The 22573-nt window shown below is 39.2% G+C and overlaps 2 protein-coding genes across 2 annotated transcripts in view; one reads left to right on the forward strand and one right to left on the reverse strand.

Annotated features, from left to right (window-relative positions):
* LOC126370897 (lachesin-like) overlaps nt 1-21144 on the reverse strand; it is a 42307-nt gene extending 21163 nt beyond the window's left edge. Inside the window, exon 1 of the mRNA XM_050016012.1 lies at nt 20973-21144. Coding sequence (XP_049871969.1) covers nt 20973-21009 — 37 coding nt within the window. The 5' untranslated portion in view covers nt 21010-21144. The remainder of the gene's footprint in view (nt 1-20972) is intronic.
* LOC126370887 (uncharacterized) lies at nt 3643-6038 on the forward strand. Its single transcript, XM_050016000.1, has 4 exons — nt 3643-3772; nt 3881-4220; nt 4737-4856; nt 5555-6038. The coding sequence occupies exons 1-4, from the start codon at nt 3662-3664 to the stop codon at nt 5566-5568; spliced, it is 585 nt and encodes a 194-aa protein (XP_049871957.1). The 5' UTR covers nt 3643-3661; the 3' UTR covers nt 5569-6038.
* Nucleotides 21145-22573: the final 1429 nt, after the last annotated feature.

The raw sequence follows: 22573 nt of genomic DNA on the forward strand, positions 1-22573 counted from the left end.
CGCGACACGCGACATAATGCGCACGACACACACAATATCTTTTATTAGAATATAATTTAATGTGTGAGTGTAATAATTTCTAAGGCGTCCTCTAGGGCTATCATGAACTAAAAAGTATGAATAATAATGTAAATATCTATCTCGGCACGTTTCACGACTCTTCTCTCAATCCACCGGAAGTTTATTTCCTCACTAAACCACGTATGTGTTCTTACTGAATTCCTACGAAATAAATTAGAAACTTCTTGTAAGTCAATTAGCTTACTTCTTCGTCGTACATTTGTAATTACAACTAGAGCAATTCAGTATTCAGTGTTGTTACATGTACCCTCTGCATGCGCTAATTGGCGTAAGAACTTTATTTCCGCGGGGTTTACATTCCGTGTCCGAGTGAAGTTGTTAGCGGCTGTGTACAGTAGCTGGCGCGAGCCACTCGCACTCGCCACTCGCCGGCACTCGCGCGGACGTCTTAATAAGACGCGAGTTGGTTTGCTCGACAATTTGCAACAAACACTCGCGCGTTATTAGCGTGAGCCGCTGAGCCGCTGAGCCAGTGAGCCAGGGAGGCTCTAGTTCATGCTAAAGAGATTTTTTGCTGACGTAAATGTTTTTAGGAAGTTTTATGAAAACAAATCATGCAATATTTCAAGTTTGTGTTCGTGATGATAAGTTATTATTTAAATTACTTACGTTAGTAGGTACACACACACTGATACAGTACACTCCAGAAAACGCCTCGATAATGAAATAAAAACGTCCTATGTGACTGGCGTATCGGTTCACCTTAATTTATTATGGTGAGCTTATAATATTAGAAAGGATACATGTAATATTGTCATCGGCACGACGAAGAAGAAGTAGTGCCAACGCAGTCTTAGAACTTTGCAGGCATCTAATCCGCGGCTTTATCTATTCATGCTAAAGAGATTTTTTGCTGACGTAAATGTTTTTAGGAAGTTTTATGAAAACAAATCATGCAATATTTCAAGTTTGTGTTCGTGATGATAAGTTATTATTTAAATTACTTACGTTAGTAGGTACACACACACTGATACAGTACACTCCAGAAAACGCCTCGATAATGAAATAAAAACGTCCTATGTGACTGGCGTATCGGTTCACCTTAATTTATTATGGTGAGCTTATAATATTAGAAAGGATACATGTAATATTGTCATCGGCACGACGAAGAAGAAGTAGTGCCAACGCAGTCTTAGAACTTTGCAGGCATCTAATTCTTCGGGAAATAATGATTCTCGAAGTATTTGCTGGGTAGGTATGTCGCTAGCGAGCTGTGACGTCACGGCAGGAGCCGGCCTACATCTGCGGCCTACATTCACAACAAAGGATAATCCTCGCAGACACAACCCCGTTTCTACTGCGCAAACATTTTAAAGTTATCTACGGAGCTGCATTTAAGAACGGTTCTCAATTATTTCAGTAAATAGACAACAAAGTGGAGAGCGTCATTAAAAAGAGTAAAAACCCAAAGTGTACGTGGCGCGTGTGCCGTGTGTGTGTGGTGTCGTTAGCGCCGGAACTGTGTGTAGCGGGGCAGCTGGCGCCAGCCCCGCGTAGAAAACAACAGATAAATGAAAGGAAGCACCGCGGGTGTGGGGCGCGCGGGGGGGCATTTGCAGGTGAGGGACGGATCGCTGGAGAACGATTATTTTCATCAGCCGGCACATTTATATTCCGTCCGTGATTTAGGCCGGTTTTATAGCAGTACATTTAAACAGAAAACCTACTGTTCATTTGGAATTACTTTGAATAGATAAGTAATTTAACATTTCACTTCGGCTCCCAATTAGTGTGCGCCCTACTTATCATTACAATAGCGCGATCGGGTCGGCTCGAGCCCGCAATCAGATTCAATAATTCACTCCGGCCATTAATACCTAATAAGGATTAGGAAATTATCACTGAGTGTTTTCACAAGAAACGCTGATACTAATAGCGAAGATTCTTTCTTATTCTAAGGTGATATTTTCTATTTTGGTGACGCACTGCACATTTTCTACCACGAGTCGACTACGAATTGTAGTTACCCATAATCGACTTCGACAGACCTAGTAAGTGGCTGTTTTATGGAATAAAAACTCGGGTGTAAGTGGTCTCCAATTATTGGCGCGGCCACTTCACCTGCCCTCCACGTCAGAGCTGTCAGCCCCTCGCGAGGGGAGCTCCCCCCACCGGGCCCCTCGTCGATGAGTGGTGAAACGTGACTCCTCGTCTGATAGAATCATACCGACACGTGTGATGCCGTCAGCGCGCGTGTCGCCGGGGTATTACCAGGCGACAGGAAAGTGACACCCGTGTTTGCGGTTAAACTGGTACTTTATTAAAGCCGTTAAGATATTGGATCGCAGACACACATTAAGAAATTGACTGTCGTCTATGGCTTTCATAATCAAGGGAGAGATGGGATCAGTTAGGTTACCAATAATAATAGAGATACTTAACGAGATTTTATTTTTGACAATAATTGAATATAAGTACTTATTATTATGATATGCTGTTCGTTACGCTGTTTTGTATTTTATCATCCTTTAGTTAGCTTTTCTCTTACTGAGATCGCTATAGAATTGTGTCAGCGATTTGCTTATCTCTTCCACAATTCTGGATCCCAAATCAATATCACAACTTACCTAGTGTTCAACCCGAACATGTATCCGAATTCCAAATATGATATAATCTGTGGTAGGGATAAAAAAAAAGAAATAAAACGACTTCCTGTTTAACCATGTAACTATAATGGTGGTTTTATTTTACTTCCACAAAATTAATTAATTAAAATCAGTGAAGTTCATTTCAAAACTTATCTTTGTGCTAAACAAAAGAATTGGTCCTTCGAGCAAAAGAACTAGTCCTTCGAGTGGAATATAAGTCCTTTTTATCCACTAAATTACCGGCGGAATATACGTGAGTCTGCACAAATAGTAAGCTGCGTCTATATACGATCCCCTCGTTCTTTGCGACCGTATTTGCGTCATTACGAAGAATCTGCGAGTGGGAGGCTGCATTTGGGCACAAAAGTACCGACCGGTGTGGAGAAGACCTTCCCTGTGGCGAGTTCCTGAAGGGGATTAAAATTTATTGTGAAAATTGCTGTTGTTGAAACCGTCGCAAATTACCGGCGTGTTAGCGCGACGGCATATTACTCACCAAGTTATCCTCATATCTACAGTTTGAAGAATTTTCAACGTGTATTTTATCATTTTATGCATCATACGGTGTCTATATTTTCGACCCGTGATCAATATTGCAGAATTGCAAGAATTTCGCAACCATTTTTTGCGGCCATATTTGGGTGTATTTTGCCTTTTTATTTTATGTCGTATAACGTGTACCAACCAAGCAGCGGCGAAGAACGTGTCAAGTTGTCATCACTGCGTTGAAACGGAAGAGCCATCTCAAATTTCCTTCGAAACAGCAAGAACTTCAAGTCGTATCGTCACTCCATTTCGGTCATTCCAAGTAAAAACGAAAGAGACGGTAAATAAAATAAGGCGGAGCTATTCACGTTTTTCATAATCGATCATCATCGAACGCAGCTAAATCGAGCGTACTGCGTGTATCCGAACGGCGCAGCTGTCAGGTTGGCAACATTGAAAAAAGAAAAACGTACTTGACTAACTTCATTTCGAAGCGTGTGCGGCTTATGTTTACGATTTTATTTCGTGTTCGATTTTGTATAATTTATAATTTGGCAAAGAAAAGCATAATTGGTTGTAAAAAATATATAATAAGATACCTTTTACATATAGTACATGTAAGTATAGTTAAGGTTCTTATCGTTTTGTTACAAAAGGTTTTTTACCAAAGCAGTACCTATTCAGGCACGTAATTTTATTTAGTTTCTCTTGGTGTATCTTTCTAGATTTTCATAATGAGTGAAGATAAGGCAAAGTTAAAGGCTCTCGTCGCCGAGCGGGGATATATCAAGGGGACTTTGTCACGGCTAAACAACTTTTGCCACGATGCTGATGCAATGGCGGCTACCTCGCGTGAGGCCTTACGTGAAAAACGTCTTCGCATGTCGGAGGCTTTTCAAGAATATATGCAGTTAAACAAGGCGATTTTAGTGCTGGCCGACGAGGACGCTGAAAATTACGGCGAATATGAGGACAAATATTACGAGTCTGTTGGGCTGCTGGATAAGGCCTGCTCGGGTCCGCAAACCGAGGCCAAACCGAATGGCGGTGAGAATTCTAACCCAGGTACGTTTAAAAACCTTCCAAAGATTAATTTACCCAATTTTAATGGGGAGAAAGTGGTAGAATATTATCCTTTCATTAACATGTTTCGTTCTGTGATTCACACAGACAAAAAATTAAGTTCATGCGAAAAACTTTATTACTTACGCTCTTATTTGAGTGGGGAAGCCTTAGAGCTTATAAGAAATTTACCTTTAACCGACGATAATTACGTCACGGCTGTCAAACTCTTAGAAAAGAGGTATGACAATACCCCTAAAATTATTAATTATCATGTGGACAGCTTACTGGATTTGCCTGCTTTTACTAAATGCACTGCACACAACCTGCGTTCCCTCATTAGCACTGTTAATGTTAACATGGAAGCCTTAAAAAACTTAAAACAGCCAGTGGAGCATTGGGATATACTTCTCATTAACATATTAGCTAAAAAGATTGACACCTATACTTACCGGGGTTTCCACCTTGAGAGAAATGCTAGAGAAGTTCCCACACTATCTGAATTTCTTGATTATTTAGAGAAGCGTGCATTGGCACTGGAAAACACCTCTGAGGAGAAGCAGCCATCATTTACTGCTAAGTCTACGCGAGCTCCTAAAGTCAGCGGGGTAGCGGCAGCAGAGAAGCCTCAGCCAGCATGTAAGTACTGCAAGCTTTCTCATAAATTATACGAGTGTCACAAATTTAAGATGGCTACAGTAAAGGAAAGGTGTGCTTTTGTCAGAAATCATAATTTATGTACACTGTGTCTGAATGAGCATCGAGGGAAATGCATGCTACGCATCATGTGTGCTGTATGCAAACAGAGGCACAATACGCTTCTACATGTGCAGTTGCCAAGCAGTGAAGATTCATCTCATACAGCTGTTGCTATGGATGATGGGGTGAATAGGGAATGTAATGCGGTATCTATGTCTAACACTAGCTTGTCAAGGGATGTACTGCTTCCAACGGCTATGGTAGGCTTATATAACAAAAATGGGACTTTGACATATGCAAGAGCCCTATTGGACAGTGGTTCTCAAGTATCATTTGTGACAGAAAATTTAGCTAACAAGATAAACTGCAAAACATTCCCAGTTAATCAATCTATCTCTGGTGTAGTTGAGGGCACAAATAAAATTACTAAAAAGGCTGAATTTTCCGTGTGTTCATCCATAAATACATATAAAGTTGATGTGTCCTGCTGTGTGGTAAAAAATATCACTTGTGATTTGCCCCAGCAATCATTTAAAATTGATAATTTTGATATACCAGCGCATATAACGCTTGCTGATCAAAATTTCAACAAAACTGGAGAAATACAATTATTATTAGGTTGTGACATATTTTTCCAGGTCTTGCAGCGTGAATCGCTGCCCCTCACGCCGTCTGGGCCGTTTTTAATTAACACCTGCTTTGGATACGTTGTCGCCGGGACTCTACCAGTTTCATCTGGCAAGATTTATTCTTCTAATCACTGTATTAATATTAAAGTAAGTGAACCCGTGCATACATACCTATCAGGGCAGGCAGCAAAAACAAATTTAATATCTGACTTGTCTGAACCTCAAAATGATAATTCATTATTAACACAATGTGATCAAGATGCTTTATTATTTGATTTAAATAATAATATTAATAATTTCTGGCAATGTGAAAAGGTACCTAATGTTTTCAAGGAGGGGTCAACAGAGTTTCAGTTAGCAGAGGAATGCTTTAGGTCTTCTGTAAAGTTAATTAACAAACGCTTTTCTGTGGCTTTGCCTCTTAAATTAGATTTGGAAAATATACAATTAGGGGATAGTTTCTCTTATGCTCTGCATAGATTGTATAATTTAGAGAAACGTTTCGTGAAAGATTGTAACGCCTGCCGCGTTTTACTACTGAGTGTAATTGCTCTTGTTTTTCTGTTAGGAACTATCAAAAAGTTATCATTGAAAACACTTAAAAACTACTGCTTAAAACTAAAATATTATTACATAAATAAACATATACTAATTAATTTAACAAAACATATCTATTTACAAAATAATTCCGTTAATATTGTACGACTTTAATAATTATCACATTGCGTAGGTAGCCGTACCTACATTCCACAGCCGAGCCGTTACTCTTCCGGTCGGATGTTCGAGACAATCCTTCTGCCTTTGTAGCGAGAACACCTCGATTACTCGTATATTTTTTAAATAGGTACTTTTTTTTACTAATTTTGTCTACGATATAATAATTTATAGTATTGTGTTATCCCCATTAATTGGGGTTCACCCTTCGAGTTCTACAACCGCAGGACCCACTACCGGTCCTGTACTTACCTCTACCGCTTCACCTTTCGGGTTCTACAACCCGCTGGATCCACTTTCGGTCCTGTACTTACCCCACCGTTTCTGCTGCCCTGCTGCGCGCGCCGGTGTACCCCGTGTCGTCGTGGGAAGAGTTACAGGGAAGTGGTAGTTTTCCTACTGCACCAAGGGTGCTCAGCCAGTATCAAATTACCTGCGACCCAGAGATCCGATCTATGTACTTGCTAGGGATTTAATGTCAATAAACTTGGTTTTATTTCTATATACCGTTTTATTTACCCTAGTAAGTACAACCTATTTGATTCGCGTGATAAGAACGTGACAATGGCGCCCAACTAAGGAAATACTGAGCTGAGTATCCTTTTTGCTGGTTTTAGCATTTTTGGTCATCTTTGGTGTTGGTCTGATTATTTTGTCTAGCTTTAAGTGAATTGTAACTGCAACTTTTGTGTGCTGTGGTTGCTTTGTGGGAATACCTAACTAATTCTCTTTCAAGGTGATTGCATACAATTAAAAACTCAAAATCGAACCTACCACATCGCACAGAAGGAAATATTTGATTTTGCACTGCCAACCTCTGTCTATCCCTGTGTTTTAATTGTTGTGTACTTTTGATAGTAGCATTTGTTTTCTTGTTATTTTCCTTCTGCCGTTTCCTGTGTTTTAGTTATTAAGACTTCAGGTACTTGCAACACTTACTCAAAAAATAACTATTCAATTAAACTAATTACAATTAAAACATAAAGTAATAGAGATGTCTCGTCCAATCAAATATTTATCACTTCAGAAAGATGAACTCCTTTATGAAGAGGTACATGGCATGTCAAGGATATTAAACTTACAAACTATTCTAAATAATTATATCTAAACTTTTACCTAACTAAAATAAAACTTTCTATATTTACAAAACTTCCTTGCTGGGATGGAAGTGAGAGAAAAACATAGAATCCCCCAGCTGCTTACTAATTCTCGAGCAGACTGTAAGAGTCAGTCAAGAGATTGATGTGTAATACCATCTAACGCCTTAGGCCTGCCAAAAACTTAAATCTTGAGCATGGCATGCGTCTTCTAATATCTTCTAATATTCTCTAAAAATACCTTAAATACTACTTTATAAAAAAAAAAACAAAAACTACACTTACTATAACTACCAAAACTTATACTAAAAAATCCAAAACTAGCCTAAAACAATGTCTTACTTACTAAAACTACCTACCGTCTTAAATATATTTACTTATATATAGTATTTCTAATTTTTTTTTTTTACAAAAAAAAAATATTGAATCTCCAGGCCCTACCCCTAGGACATTCTATTTATTTTATCTTCGGCCCTACCCCGAAGATAAGAAAATTATACTATAAAAAGAAAAAAAAAAAACGGTTACCTTAAATCTCCTATTGATTACGTGTGAGTACTAAGCTGCGGTTAAAAGTCTAGTACTCTTTTTGGAAAGGACGCAGTCACTTAAAACGAAATAAGATAACTGTTTGTGTGTGAAAGGGATGAAAGAAAGTAGGGGGGTGAATGGAAGGGTTGAAATGAATGTGTACCACGTAATTTTTAGAATGGTCAATAGTAAGAAGGACAGACTAGCTTACATTTTAGTCAGCGGATTTTCTTAGCGAAAATCCTACCCAAAAAAGGGGGGTATGTAACGCCTGCCGCGTTTTACTACTGAGTGTAATTGCTCTTGTTTTTCTGTTAGGAACTATCAAAAAGTTATCATTGAAAACACTTAAAAACTACTGCTTAAAACTAAAATATTATTACATAAATAAACATATACTAATTAATTTAACAAAACATATCTATTTACAAAATAATTCCGTTAATATTGTACGACTTTAATAATTATCACATTGCGTAGGTAGCCGTACCTACATTCCACAGCCGAGCCGTTACTCTTCCGGTCGGATGTTCGAGACAATCCTTCTGCCTTTGTAGCGAGAACACCTCGATTACTCGTATATTTTTTAAATAGGTACTTTTTTTTACTAATTTTGTCTACGATATAATAATTTATAGTATTGTGTTATCCCCATTAATTGGGGTTCACCCTTCGAGTTCTACAACCGCAGGACCCACTACCGGTCCTGTACTTACCTCTACCGCTTCACCTTTCGGGTTCTACAACCCGCTGGATCCACTTTCGGTCCTGTACTTACCCCACCGTTTCTGCTGCCCTGCTGCGCGCGCCGGTGTACCCCGTGTCGTCGTGGGAAGAGTTACAGGGAAGTGGTAGTTTTCCTACTGCACCAAGGGTGCTCAGCCAGTATCAAATTACCTGCGACCCAGAGATCCGATCTATGTACTTGCTAGGGATTTAATGTCAATAAACTTGGTTTTATTTCTATATACCGTTTTATTTACCCTAGTAAGTACAACCTATTTGATTCGCGTGATAAGAACGTGACAAGATGACACATTATGTCAGCAATACAAAAAATTCATACAAGAGTATTTGGATGAAAATCATGCCACTTATTATGACATTAACAACTATAATTTAGATGCAGGTAACATATATTTCCTTCCACATCACCCAGTATTGAACCCGAATAGTAAAACGACTCCCGTGCGAGCCGTATTTGACGCGAGCATGAAAACGAAGCGCGGTTTATGTTTAAATGATATAATGCTCAACGGAGATGTTGTCCAAAGTGAATTGTTTGATATATTGGTGTTATTAAGAACTTATAGGTATATTTTACTATGTGATGTGAAAGCTATGTACAGGCAAATACTTGTTGATGAACCATTCTGTTGTTTGCAGAATATATTATGGCGGAATTCTTGTAATGATCCAGTACAATGTATACAGTTAAAAACTGTTACATATGGTTTAAAAAGTTCGGCATTTCTAGCTACTCGTTGTTTGATGGAACTAGCTAATAATTTCGAAAATGAATATCCATTAGCATCCTTTGTTTTAAAACATTCTAGTTACATGGATGATATTCAATGTGGTAGCCAGGATATTTCTGAGTTATGTCGTATCAAGGACGAATTAGTTAAACTTATGAGCGAGGCGAGTTTCTCCCTGCATAAGTGGTTTTCAAACTGTCCAGAAATATTGAAAGATATTCCATTAGAATTGCAATATTTAGGTAATCGTGATTTAAAGGAAAATGGTAATGTATGTATGAAAACTCTAGGTTTATCCTATGATGTGTCTACTGATGCCTTATCTATGCGTTGTCCTCAAGCTGAAATACTTGAGAGATACACCAAGAGACAAGTTCTCAGCTTTATAAGCCAATTTTTTGATCCGTTAGGTCTGATAGGTCCAGTGATAGTGCAAGCTAAGCACTTCATGCAAAAGGTATGGTTTCTAGATCTAAAATGGGATGATTATTTACCTGATACGCTAAATACGGAATGGGTCGACTTTGCTACTCCTTTGGTAAAAATGTCTTCTATTGATGTACCTAGAAATATTAATGTGTTTTCCTCGCAATCGTTGGAGTTAGTAGGTTATACTGACGCTTCTGATATTGCATACGGGTGCTGCTTGTATATAAGAGTTGTTGATGACAACAAAAATGTTAACGTTAACCTATTGTGTTCTAAATCTCGTATAAACCCGAAAAATAAGAAACTTACTACACCTAGGCTAGAATTAAACGGTGCTTTATTATTGTCTATGTTGGCTAAGAAAGTATATGACGTTTTAAGTCTAAAATATAATGTAAAAACCTTTCTTTATTCTGATTCCCAGATTGTACTTGCGTGGGTGGGTACTGAGCCTGAAAAATTGGGTGTTTATGTTCACAATAGAGTGAAACAAATACAAAAATTTACTTCAAATTTTCAGTGGCATTATGTATGTACCAGTGAGAATCCTGCGGATTGTTTATCTAGGGGCTTATCACCTCAGTCACTCAAGTCCAAGTTGGGAGAATTATGGTTTAATGGACCAGAATATTTACATAGTTATGATTATGTACATTCAGATGGTAAAGGTAAAAGTCAAGTAATTACTATTACAGAACTAAAAGTAGAGAAAGAAACATGTAATTTGTGTAATATCAAAAATTCAATGTATGATGTGTTAGATAAATATTCTGACCTTGAAAAGCTAACCAGGATTATGTGTTATGTAAACCGATTTATTTATAATTGCAATGCAAAAAATGTAAACAAGAAAAAGGGTAATTTATGTCCTGAAGAACTGAATTCTGCCTTGCTTTCTATTATCAAACTTGACCAAGAGAAGCATTTTATGCAAGAGATAAAGTCTTTAAAGTCAAATAATGTTTTAAAGTCCAATTTAAATAACTTAAATCCTTTCTTAGATTCTGAAGGCTTACTAAGAGTGGGAGGGCGTTTACAAAACGCAGACCTGACTTTCAGTCAGCGTCATCCTATTATCTTGCCAAAACAGTCTAATATTACTAGACTGCTCATTCTAAAAGAACATTTACGATTGAAACATGCTGGGCAGAAATTAATTCTCAATAGTTTGAATGAACGTTACTGGCTCCTTAATGCTAATAGGGAGATAAAGTCTGTATTACATAAATGTTTAATTTGCTTTAAACTTAAAGCTAAGGCTGCTTCACAGCTCATGGGCTCTTTGCCATTGGATAGGGTGCGTATGTCTCGTCCATTTCAAATTGTGGGCACAGACTATGCTGGACCCTTCTATGTAAAACAGACTAGGGTTAGAAATCCAGTCATAACCAAGGCTTATGTTGTCATTTTTGTGTGTTTTACTACTAAAGCTATCCATATAGAACTAGCTTCCGATATGACGACTGAGACATTTTTAGCTTGTTTGAGAAGATTTATTTTTAGAAGAAATAAGCCCTCTAAGATTTACTGTGACAATGGATCATATTTTAGGGGAGCTAATAATGTTTTAAAAGACTTATATAATATGCAGTCTTCCACAAAACACCAAAATGATGTTATAAATTATTGTAACAGTGAAAGGATTCAGTTCCATTTTATTCCCTCTTATTCTCCGATATTTGGTGGTTTGTGGGAAGCTGGCGTGAAGAGTATTAAATATCACTTGAAAAGAGTAATTTCAGATACTGTTTTGACATTTGAAGAATTGTACACAGTCTTAGTACAAATAGAAGGAATATTAAACTCTCGTCCTCTTACTGCTATGTCTAGAGATCAAAGTGATATGTCTTACTTAACGCCTGCGCATTTTTTAACTGGATCACCTATTACTTCATATCCAGAATTAAACCTGGTTGATACTAAAGTAGGTAAACTTAGTTTCTGGAAACAGTGTATGCAAATGCAGCAGAATTTTTGGAAGCAATGGCATAAGCAGTATTTAGTAACTTTGCAAAATAGACCTAAATGGCAAAATGTTCAGCCGAACTTGAAAGAAGGGATGTTAGTCCTTTTAAGGAATGAAAACGCTTCACCTTTGAAGTGGCCAGTTGGTAGAATCATTAATGTCTTTCCAGGCAAAGATGGAAGAGTTCGAGCTCTTGATATAAAAACATCTAAAGGGTCTATTGTTAAAACTAGTATCATGAATGTTTGCCTCTTGCCTCTAAATGATTCCTAAGTATATAATGTTTACTTATTATTAATAGTTTTTAAGTAGTATTATTCATTGATAGAGATAGATAACTCTATTATTCATGTATCTTTCTTAGGTATCAGTAATACTTTCTAACTTAGATTATTTTTCTTGCTAGAGGGCAGTTTACCACTTATTTTTGGTAAAAGTATAAGTTTATGCTTAGATTAAGATCTCTAGAAGTTCCTAATTTATTTTGTTTGTAAAAAATTACGTAAAAATATATTTGAAGTAGGTAATTTATGTTTTGTTTTAAGTTTGTATAACATTGTGTAAACTTTACACTGTAAGCTTATTTTGAGTAGTAGTATATTGGTTATACACTTATTTAAAAATCTCTAGAAGTTTCTTAATTATTTTGATTTAAACATAACAAACATACCTTTAAGTAGATTTTTTATTAAATTCATGTTATTTTCATTTGTAAAAATACTTATACCTCATAGTAGGATTTTTAGGTTTTATGATTGTTATTTAATTGTGTAAGAGTAAAGTAGTTAAACTCATTTTTTATTTTCTCAATTTATACTTACCTTATACTATACTTACTATTTGTTAGTGGAAACGTTCATAAGTAACTTTTTGATTATTAATGTAACTTTGTTTATTGATACTTTTTCAAACTTAGTGGTTGGTACTTACTTGATTTAAGATAATTTTAAGTGCCCCCCCAATCTGTTCAACCCGAACATGTATCCGAATTCCAAATATGATATAATCTGTGGTAGGGATAAAAAAAAAGAAATAAAACGACTTCCTGTTTAACCATGTAACTATAATGGTGGTTTTATTTTACTTCCACAAAATTAATTAATTAAAATCAGTGAAGTTCATTTCAAAACTTATCTTTGTGCTAAACACCTAGTTACACGTGAATGAATTCGAACTTTGGAAGTTGTTCGGAAACCGAACTTATTTATTGCTGAATTATACTTTAAGTATCGTTTGATGTATCCCTGTAATCATTTTGATATTAGTGTTATTAAACGCTCTCTATGAAGCGGTCGTTTTTATATAATTTCCTTAACACACCCTTTTTAATATTATTTTAACACAGTAGTAGTCAGTAGGGGTAGTCAGAGATGCATCCGTCGCAAGATGAAATATGTACCCACACCTCATCGAGCTTTCTCTGAGAGTTTTCTATTAGACCAGCTTGATAGGTAATGCGCCATATCGCCGTATATAATTATCGAGCCAACCGCGATAGTGAAAACTGCATCTAAGGTAAACTATTATCATTTTTATCAATTATGATCTTAAATTTCAGTTAGGTACCGCAGAAGAGAGTAATTTACTGCTACAATTACTCTGATAGTTTTGATATTAATACGCTCAAATATTTTAGTAAATTATTTTCCTTTTATTACACCGATATATTTATTAATACTGATTAACCAGCCAACTTCAAGTACGGTCCAGTCGTGGTACAAGTGCTCTTACTTACCTTTGCTTTGCGACCTTGTCTTCTTGGCTGGCAAGTAATTATGGTAAATCCTTCTAACGTCTACGGACATTAACCGAACTAGACAACAAAGGACTGTAACGATGAACTACGAATAATACGTGTTTTAAATCAATTATCACTATATCTTAATCTGTTTAGTTAATTTCTTCTGTGTTCCAAAGATGGCCAGAACGGAAATGCAATCAAAAATATCTGCAAGATAAGTGCTGGATGGGCATTAAGCAATTATTAGCTAGTGATGACTACACCACTTAGGGATTCCTTTACGTTCCCCCTGGTTTTCAGTTATACAATTTTGATTTTACTTAGATACAGTACATGTCCAAATTACACTGTTATATTGGTTAGTAGAATCTGACATGCATTATACTAGATAATCTAAATGAAGTCGTCTGAGATGTGGTTCTTATTTTCGTGTAGGTTGTGAAGCGGATGACCATCTCATGTAATGCTGTAAATTTAAAATTAACAAGGTCATATAATAATTAGGAAAGTAAGTACCACTACACGGTTGAAATTAGGAGAGTCTGGAGACCCGAATTAAAATAAAAGGAAGAGGGTCCCCATGGCGCAAGAAATACGTCGCGATGTGCCCAGTGCGCGTAACACGCGACCACACGCAACCACACGTGGCCACACGCGCTGGGACGCTCAGACGCTTACGTGTGTAATCCGCGCTTACAACCCGCCGCGACGTGAGCTCGCACAACTCATCATACACTTGAACAAGTGTCTCCTTCGAGTCCATTTATGTAACCAGATACACTTAATAACATACATTTTCAAAGATTTATTTTGGTCGTCACTTATCTTGTGGGTCTTTGAAGTTCAGTAGAATGCAGTTAGCTGCTTCAGCTAGGTGCATGTGTGATCATGGTCAAGAACGTAGCTCGTGCATATTTCGTTGGCACGTCGTATACTTTCACTACGACAGCTTCTTGTTGCTGTAGAACTCATCACAACACAAAAGAAACTTGAAGGTATGATGTAGTGGATTATCCGAATTAGCTCAGTTGTCTATACCGGTTTTCCCGATGGGAGTGACGGGCGTTTATGTAACTCTTGGAGTCGATCTCACTTAAATGAGGTCACTATTCATGCTCTATGCGTCGATACCTATCCTAGGTTCTCGTTTCTTACAACTCACGTACTAAAGAATCTGGAAAATCTCTTAATCACTTCAAGTATAAATTATTTTAAAGTTAGGTATATCTTGCATAATTTGGGTTTTCATAATCATGTTTGTCTTTTGGGAAGATTTTTTGTAGCAATTGATTGATGAATGTGGAGGAAGCAAGAGAAGTGTGTCAGGATCGAAGCAAATGGAATTCTATAGTCTCTGCTTACCCCGCCGGGAAATAGGCGTGAATTTATGTATGTATGTTTTTGTATCAATAACTATTATTATTTTATTTATTTATCATTGTTACATTTTAAATAGTTAATATCGGAAAACCCTAAAAGGGTTTGTCCCGACATTAATTATACTAGTACATCTTATACTAAAGACAAGTATAATCAACCGCGACACCCAACGAAGTTGCTCGCGCAGCACAGTTACAAAACGTACATCATAATATATATAGTCCGGTAGTACTTAGAATGTGGATTTCAAAAACCGTTAGGCAGGAACTTTAATGGCCCAGGTATTTTATCACATTGCTCCATACTCTTTTCAGTTGATTAAGGGGAGGCCTGTGCTCACAGTGGTTGTGTTTTTTTGTACAAAATACAGAAGCTCCTTGACATGAAAGTAGTCGATGTCACGGTATCTTTATCTATCCGAGGTAGTGGGATGACGCCGTTCTGACGTCAGTAAATGTCCCCCCCCCAACCCCCCAATCCCTGAGCGGAGTTAGTTCATCGCCGTTGTTATTGCCGCCTCCTTATTACACAACTAAGCGAGCAGCCGGCAGATGACCCAACTTTCGCCATTCATCACGTCACAACTTTCGGGTGTGTTATCTAACTTCGTGTATTTTTATTGAGCCAGGATATGAGTTAAATTGGGCATATTTGTAAATTCATAAATCAAATGGCGTGCATCGGCGTAATCAAGTTTAATTATGAGCGCGAGCTGCCGGGGAAGGTCAGTGCGACTATTAACCACTTCACCTCCCTGTATTCATTACGAGCAAACAAAACAGTAACAGTTTTTGGAGAATAATTGAAATATAATTGTGTCGTGGTGTGTCGGAGGTGTGGTATGGTGTGGTGCGGCGTGTGTCGGCCGAGTAAACAATAAGTCCGGTGGCGGCCTAACGACCGGTCATTACAACGATTGAAAGATAAAATGTAATCGATCATAGACGAAAACAAAGCCGGTTTAATTGTTCGCTTGACATTTATTAATAGTCGCGATGGTATCGCCGGAACCGGGCCCCCGCCGCGCGGTGGTTACTGACTCAAACTATTGACCATTATTGAATATCATTAATTTTTACGTCTTTAAACGTAGCTGGAAATCTGGAAGCTTTGAGTACCGTTATCAGAATCTGGATGTTTCTTAACTTATTTTAAACCGTCAAGCATGTTAGAATGAAGATTATGATGACAGTGGATGAAGCGAAAGTGTTGAGTCAGGATCGTAGCACCTGAAATCTCGCCATCTTCCATCCATCATGCGAAATAGGCATTTACATAAGTACGTTTATGATTTCAGGATCATTATGACTTTAGCATTGTTTTACTGGATTTGTACGTATGTTAAATAGAGGCAACCTTTTGTCTCATCATCAGTAGTTTGACTCTATTTTGATACGAATGTACCGGTCAGATTTTACTAAGTTGATTGCCATTAAAACAACTGTGTCTGCTTGTTCCTGTATTTTATTAACGATTAGGTATAAAAACAGTCAGTCATCTGATACCTGCGACTGCTTTCATTATCAGATCAGTAAGAACAAAAGGCTATACAAATCTAGCATAAAGTTTACCTAATCTATTGTGGATTGTGGCGCGGGGAGTCAGGCCCGTTGCTCTACACGGTGACTGCTTTCATAAACTGTGTGTGATTGTATCGGCAACTCCTTCATCCAGGTCTTTGTTCCGTGATTTACGCTAATAAACATTGGAATACATTCTACATAATGTTCAAGGTTTGTTGTTACAATTAAAGGTATCAACGTACTTCAATTATTTATTAATGATTACTCAATTATTACCTAGCGTCAATTCTCAGTGGTCGGTTGAACAAGCGACGCGATACGACGAATATTTCGAATCCTGGTCCAAAATTTTATTCCGGTGACCCAATTAGTGAACTTGGTTATTTAAGTAGTTAAATTTTAGTTGATGGTGATGTAATTTGTAATCGTGAATAATTCATCGCATCGGCCGCGGTGGCCAGGCCGCCGGGCGCTGCCAGTTTTTGTTTTAATTCCTCACAGCGTGGTTTCACTGCCTCTAATGTCGCTTCAAGTAGCAGTTTATCGACAGTTTTGTCAGCCTGCCAATTTGTTGGTTACGTAACGACGAGTAATCAAAATAAGGACACGCGAATATTGAAAATCCTTGTTGAGCTCGATTATAATAATTATGGAAATGAGTCATTCAATGGCAGTTACTAGATACATTATCGACCTATTTAATCGGTAGCATTGTTTCCCCGATACGTTTCGGCCTATAAGGGATCTGAAGTGCTACAACCGTAAGCCCCCATGCGATAGCTGTTCACGTCGTTTTCCACTTATCAGCCGTTCGGGACCGTTTATTTTGGCAGCTCGCTTCGTATCTAGTACCCCTAAACTACGGTTTGTGATAGCACAGTTCAGAACAACAAACATAACTCTGTCCCAAGCTTTCGGCGGGTGTTAAATCGCGTCATAAAATAGTGAAGGTCCGTGCGCGGCGGGGCCGGCTTATCAGGTCCCCGGGGGCCGGCGGCGGTGCTGCAGCAACGCGCGCGTGGCCCGCGGCCTCCGCCGGCAGGACCTTCTTGTTCAATATATAAGTTTCTCAACATTGGAAGTATTACGTTTCTATTAGTAGGATTATGTGTCTATGTGTTAATTCCATATTTATACAGATATGTACACCCTCCGATTGATTGCAGGGAGACCTGTGCCTGGCGATAGGACGTATTATTTATTATAGGCTGTTTATGTTTATGTATGTATTATATACTATTACTGTATTACTTCGCCCCGTATTTCAGTGTATATCATTTCCAATGCTATTTAGCTACAAAGTCGCCGATTGTACTTCTGTTGTTCATTTGTAATCAGAAATTAGAATCATTTATTCAACGTAATTATCATGGCCTCCGTGGGCCAGTGGTTTGAGCATTGGGCTCACGATCCGGAGGTCCCGGGTTCGGATCCCGGTGGGGACACAACACGAAAATCACTTTGTGATCCCTAATTTGGTTATAGGACATTAAAGGATGATCACCTGATGGTCCGAAAGAAAGATGATCTTGCTTCAGAAGGCACGTTATGCCGTTGGTCCCGGTTACTACTTACTGATGTAATTTAGTGGTCGTTACATGAGCCATGAGTCACTGGGACGGGCTAACCTATAAAATGCTACTTAGGTTCTATGACGATCTTGTGACGTAGCGAGTAGGCGCCGCTACTTCAAAAGCGCACCCCTGATGCCGGGCAGCAGCGGTATCAGTACTGGTTGGAGGCCGAGGAAATGGATTCTGGTAGGGCTCTAGCTAGAATATCACCGATTGAGAAATTGGTCGGAACGGAAGGCGATTGGGGCAACCACCGTTCTACACGCCCTATCTATGGAGTCATCATCATCATCATCAATTTAAGAGCCACGCTCTTGTCGGTGTAGCATCTATGGAGTAATGAAGGCGATTACTCCACCGACAAGAGCGCAACTCTTAAATAAAGAGAGAGAGACATGAGTCATGTCAGGGGCCTTTGGCGGCTCAATAGTAACCCTGACACCAGGGGTGATGGGGTTGGTAATCCACCTCACAACCCAAGCGATAGAAGAAGAAGATCATGGATAAATTTGTTGAAGGTCAATGTAACATTTTTGAATTTACGTCATTTCGCAAGGTGTTATGGCTGAGGAGAAGAAATGACAAGAAACTGCAACAGCAACACATCTTTTAAATCAATAAGGGTACATTACAAGTTATTTAACAACTAGAGGAACACATTAAAAAAATTGTCGTATATGTTGTGTTTATATAAAGCGTTTTGTATGTATTGTTTTGCACATTGTATTTATATTTCAAGTCTAGTAGATGCTACTGACTATACCATAATACTTACTACTCTAAACGGACTACCATATGTTGTCGGATATAAAATTGGGTTTATAATGCAAATGGTTAAACTCAATAGTATATTTGTACATATTGATATACACGAATTAGTAAGTATTTCAATTACAATGTTTCTTTTATAATGGGTGTTATTCACTATCATCCGTCGAAAGTTTCTTAAAAACAAATCAAAGGGATAGGTATAATGTTTTTGTTTTGATTGGAATATGTTCAACTCATGCAAGAATAATAGGTAAAAGTTGTAATGAACATTTGGGGCATCAGGGCGTGCGGGGGGAGGGGGGACCGTTCACGATTGGAAGGACAAGGGCGCGTCCCTGCGTGTCCGGCCGCCGCTGCTAAATAGGGTCATTCGAAGCCAATTCGAGTCCGCATATTAGTCCATCGGTATTCCTCGCAACGGCTAATCCAATTCAACCCTCGGTAAAGCTATTCCACAGCCGTTGTCTCAAATGCTCCCAGCGAGTCTAGCTCGTGTACAATAAGGTTACAGCTATGTCTGGGCAGGTACCCCGCTCACTGTGTTCTTAGTTCCCGGATTAAAGTCCCGCTCGCGTCCCGCACTGTCCGCCGCCGCGGGGTGATATACTTTCAGGTGTTCCAGGGGATTTACACGCTTACAAACTTGGACTAAGATGTTAACAAAATCAATTTTCCGGAATATTATCTGTAACTTTCCTATGGCTATCTCGCGGAGAGCTGAAGTGCTGCAATCCCGCAATTACTAAAGTGCGAGTATATATCGTTTATGAGCACTTTACAAAGTTGAAAGTGTTCCGATCTCTTCTAATTCCTCCGGACATCTTAGAAGTTATACGAGTAATTACGTAGTTAATCAAATAGAGTGGGTTCTCCGGAGATTGAATGTTTTATTCAGCTGGCGGCGGCGAAGTGAGTGCTCACGACGATGTTGGTTTAAACCGGCCGTAAAGTTTTATGTCGCGGTGGCGGTGGTGCGGCGGCAACCGGACACGCATACACCACCGCGGCGAGGGACACGCCTCGAGGACGGGAGCAGAGGAGTACGGATGCAAAACCCGGCATTTGATGTCGGGGAGATAGCGACTGCATCGCAGGGTGGGAACAACTTCTTCCTCTCTACTAATTTTCTTTCTTTGAAATAGTCTGCGTCCCAGAGTAGCTGTAAAGCCATTTCTCTGGGACTTGTCAGCCTTTACTGATTGGCTTAGTGTGTTCCAGTTACCACTGCAGGTTCTACTTTAAGCGGAGGCATCGCATTCAAAATAATGTACTTTGAATATAGGACCATTTTATTTATTTTCTTTCAAAAGTTTTCATTTATCATCCAGTCCCATCGTCTAACACTGCATCGGAATGTGTTATGGATAAAACAACGGCGCAAGAACCTCCTCAACAAAAGGTAGCCGAAACAGGATATCACGGAAATTTTGTAGAATATCTTTTTGAGATTTCATGATGTAATGAAAATAGAATAACTGAATTTCTTTATTTTTGTGTTTCAATAGACTAAGTACAATGTAGGATTTATAATACAATTAATTATTAAAGTAGGTTGCTTTTATTGTACCTACTTACCTACATATCATTTTCATTACAAATATTTAAAAAAAACTGAAAAATATTAATTAGGTGCAAGTGATGTGTCTTTTGAGGTTTCTTCAGTTCAATAAATCATGAAGAAAACAGAACTAAAATAAATATAAATAATATTTTGTCATAAATTAAAACAACGGCACAATAAAAAAAATGATGCAGGCAGTAAGACATATTTAGATTTCAACAGTTATTGAGATTTCAAGATAGGCAATCGCTTCTGTAAAAAATCGGACTTGTTAAATCATCAGGTTAGGTTAGCGGACCCTGTGAAAAATTTGAAAATGCTAGGGTGATGATGATGAACAGTTACTAAGATTTGCGAAGACCTGATAGCTCGTAATGAACTCTCCGATCCCGTAATATAAGATAGCAGGTTTAATTCCTCAGGAGGAATGATGAGAAAGTTTAAATCAGCAACCTGAGATAAGCAGAGATCCCTTCAGCGATAGCAGCGAACCGTTCCTCATCGGCGGGATTACGCGGGACCAGAGTCCATCAGTCGCAGGGTCTCAGGCACGAGACGGCCCATCCGGCCGGGCCCCGCGGCCTGCAGGCGACGGGCCGCGCGGCCGCTGGCACGCGCGACCAGCGCTGCTGGTGTTCCACCGCGCGCAGAGCGACACTTACGGTATATATGAACGTCCTCAGCGGTGCAGAGACGCATCCATCCAGTAGGCGAGGAGAGGTGACCGCGCGGCACACACTCACTGGACACGCACAGAGCACAGCACTCGCGACGCTCTCGACACTCGCAGCGGGCCGCGACACTCGCGCCGCATGGCAACACGCACTCCGCGCCGCGCGCGTCGCGGGACTGCCGCCGCGCGCACGGCCCCCCCTGGCCCCCCGCCCGGCCCCCCTCCGACCCCCCGCCGGCCCCCCGCCCCGCCCCGCGCCGGCGACGCGCGCAGCCCCAACGATCGCCCCGAGCCTCGATAATTTTTACATCTGCACTGTTGTGCTTGTGACATTGAAATCCAATTTTCGATTGAGCGACGTCGACCGAGTGCGTGTTCCGCCGGCCGTCACCCGCAGCGGGCGCCGCCGTGAGCACCAAGTGCGGAGCGGTGGCGGCCGCAGGGCCTCTGTCGCTTCGCTGCGGCTGAATCAATTTTTATGCTCCGCGGTTGCGGCTCGGGGAACTACGGGGCGCGTGGTGAGGCTCGCCTGGACCGGAGCCGGTGCGCCGCCGCCTCCGGCTCGTGAGCGATCATAATTATGAGATTAAACGAACTTACCTGTAAGTGAAGTTCTATCTCAATTATACGAAGCTCCTTGTTCGAGAGGTTTTAAACAGTGTAGTCTACGTCTTATGCTCCAGCATCGTCACAATTTTCAAAGCTCATATCCAAAGCTAAAAAAAAGTTAGTTTCCCGCTTCCTGAACGCAGCTGTCAACTAATGTCATTATGTTTAAAGCATGTTTCATGGACAACTCCATCACCTGTGGAAGCTTTAGGGCGGGATATTAAAATTGAAGGGAGGGAGTCCTCTCGAACAAGGAGCTTCGTATAATTGAGATAGAACTTCACTTACAGGTAAGTTCGTTTAATCTCATAATTATACTCGCTCCTTGTTCGAGAGGTTTTAAACAGTGTAGATGTTCAAAGTTTAGTTGGGAATGAAACATTTAAATTGAAACGAGTACCAATAATATGATTATTCATTAGTGAATAAAGTACATTGTTATCACGAAAGCTAATTAAGCTGCCCATGACTTTAATCCCAATAAAGGCAGTGAGAGGCACAGCCGTCGCCTGATAAACTCAGCGCGGCGTTCCACCAAACGTTTTGATATTATCATGTAAAAAACAATAAGAATAATAACTGTTAGCTAAACAAGTTTCACCAGTTCTCAAGAATGGAATCGATATTATGTATGTTATATAATATATGGTTATACTATACTGTACTAGAATAGATACATAGTTCTAAATAATTAAGTTGAAGTTGAGCGAGTACATTAAATACCTATTTCACATTACTATCAATTTCACAACAAAAGAACTACACAAGAACAAATTTCTGAATGAGCTCAACATCAAGATTGGCTATAAGAGCCTCACAGGGACCTCACCATAGAGCACATTTCCGAAGCTCTTGAACAACAACTAATCATACTCAACTAATGATTAGATAAGCTTGCCTGTACTATCTGTTTTCTTTGTATGTTTCTCGTGTCTGTTTCATTGTGTACAAATAAATAAATAAATAAACAACGATAGTTAT

The sequence above is a fragment of the Pectinophora gossypiella genome, chromosome 11 (genome assembly GCF_024362695.1).
Source record: "Pectinophora gossypiella chromosome 11, ilPecGoss1.1, whole genome shotgun sequence".
Classification (NCBI taxonomy): domain Eukaryota; kingdom Metazoa; phylum Arthropoda; class Insecta; order Lepidoptera; family Gelechiidae; genus Pectinophora; species Pectinophora gossypiella.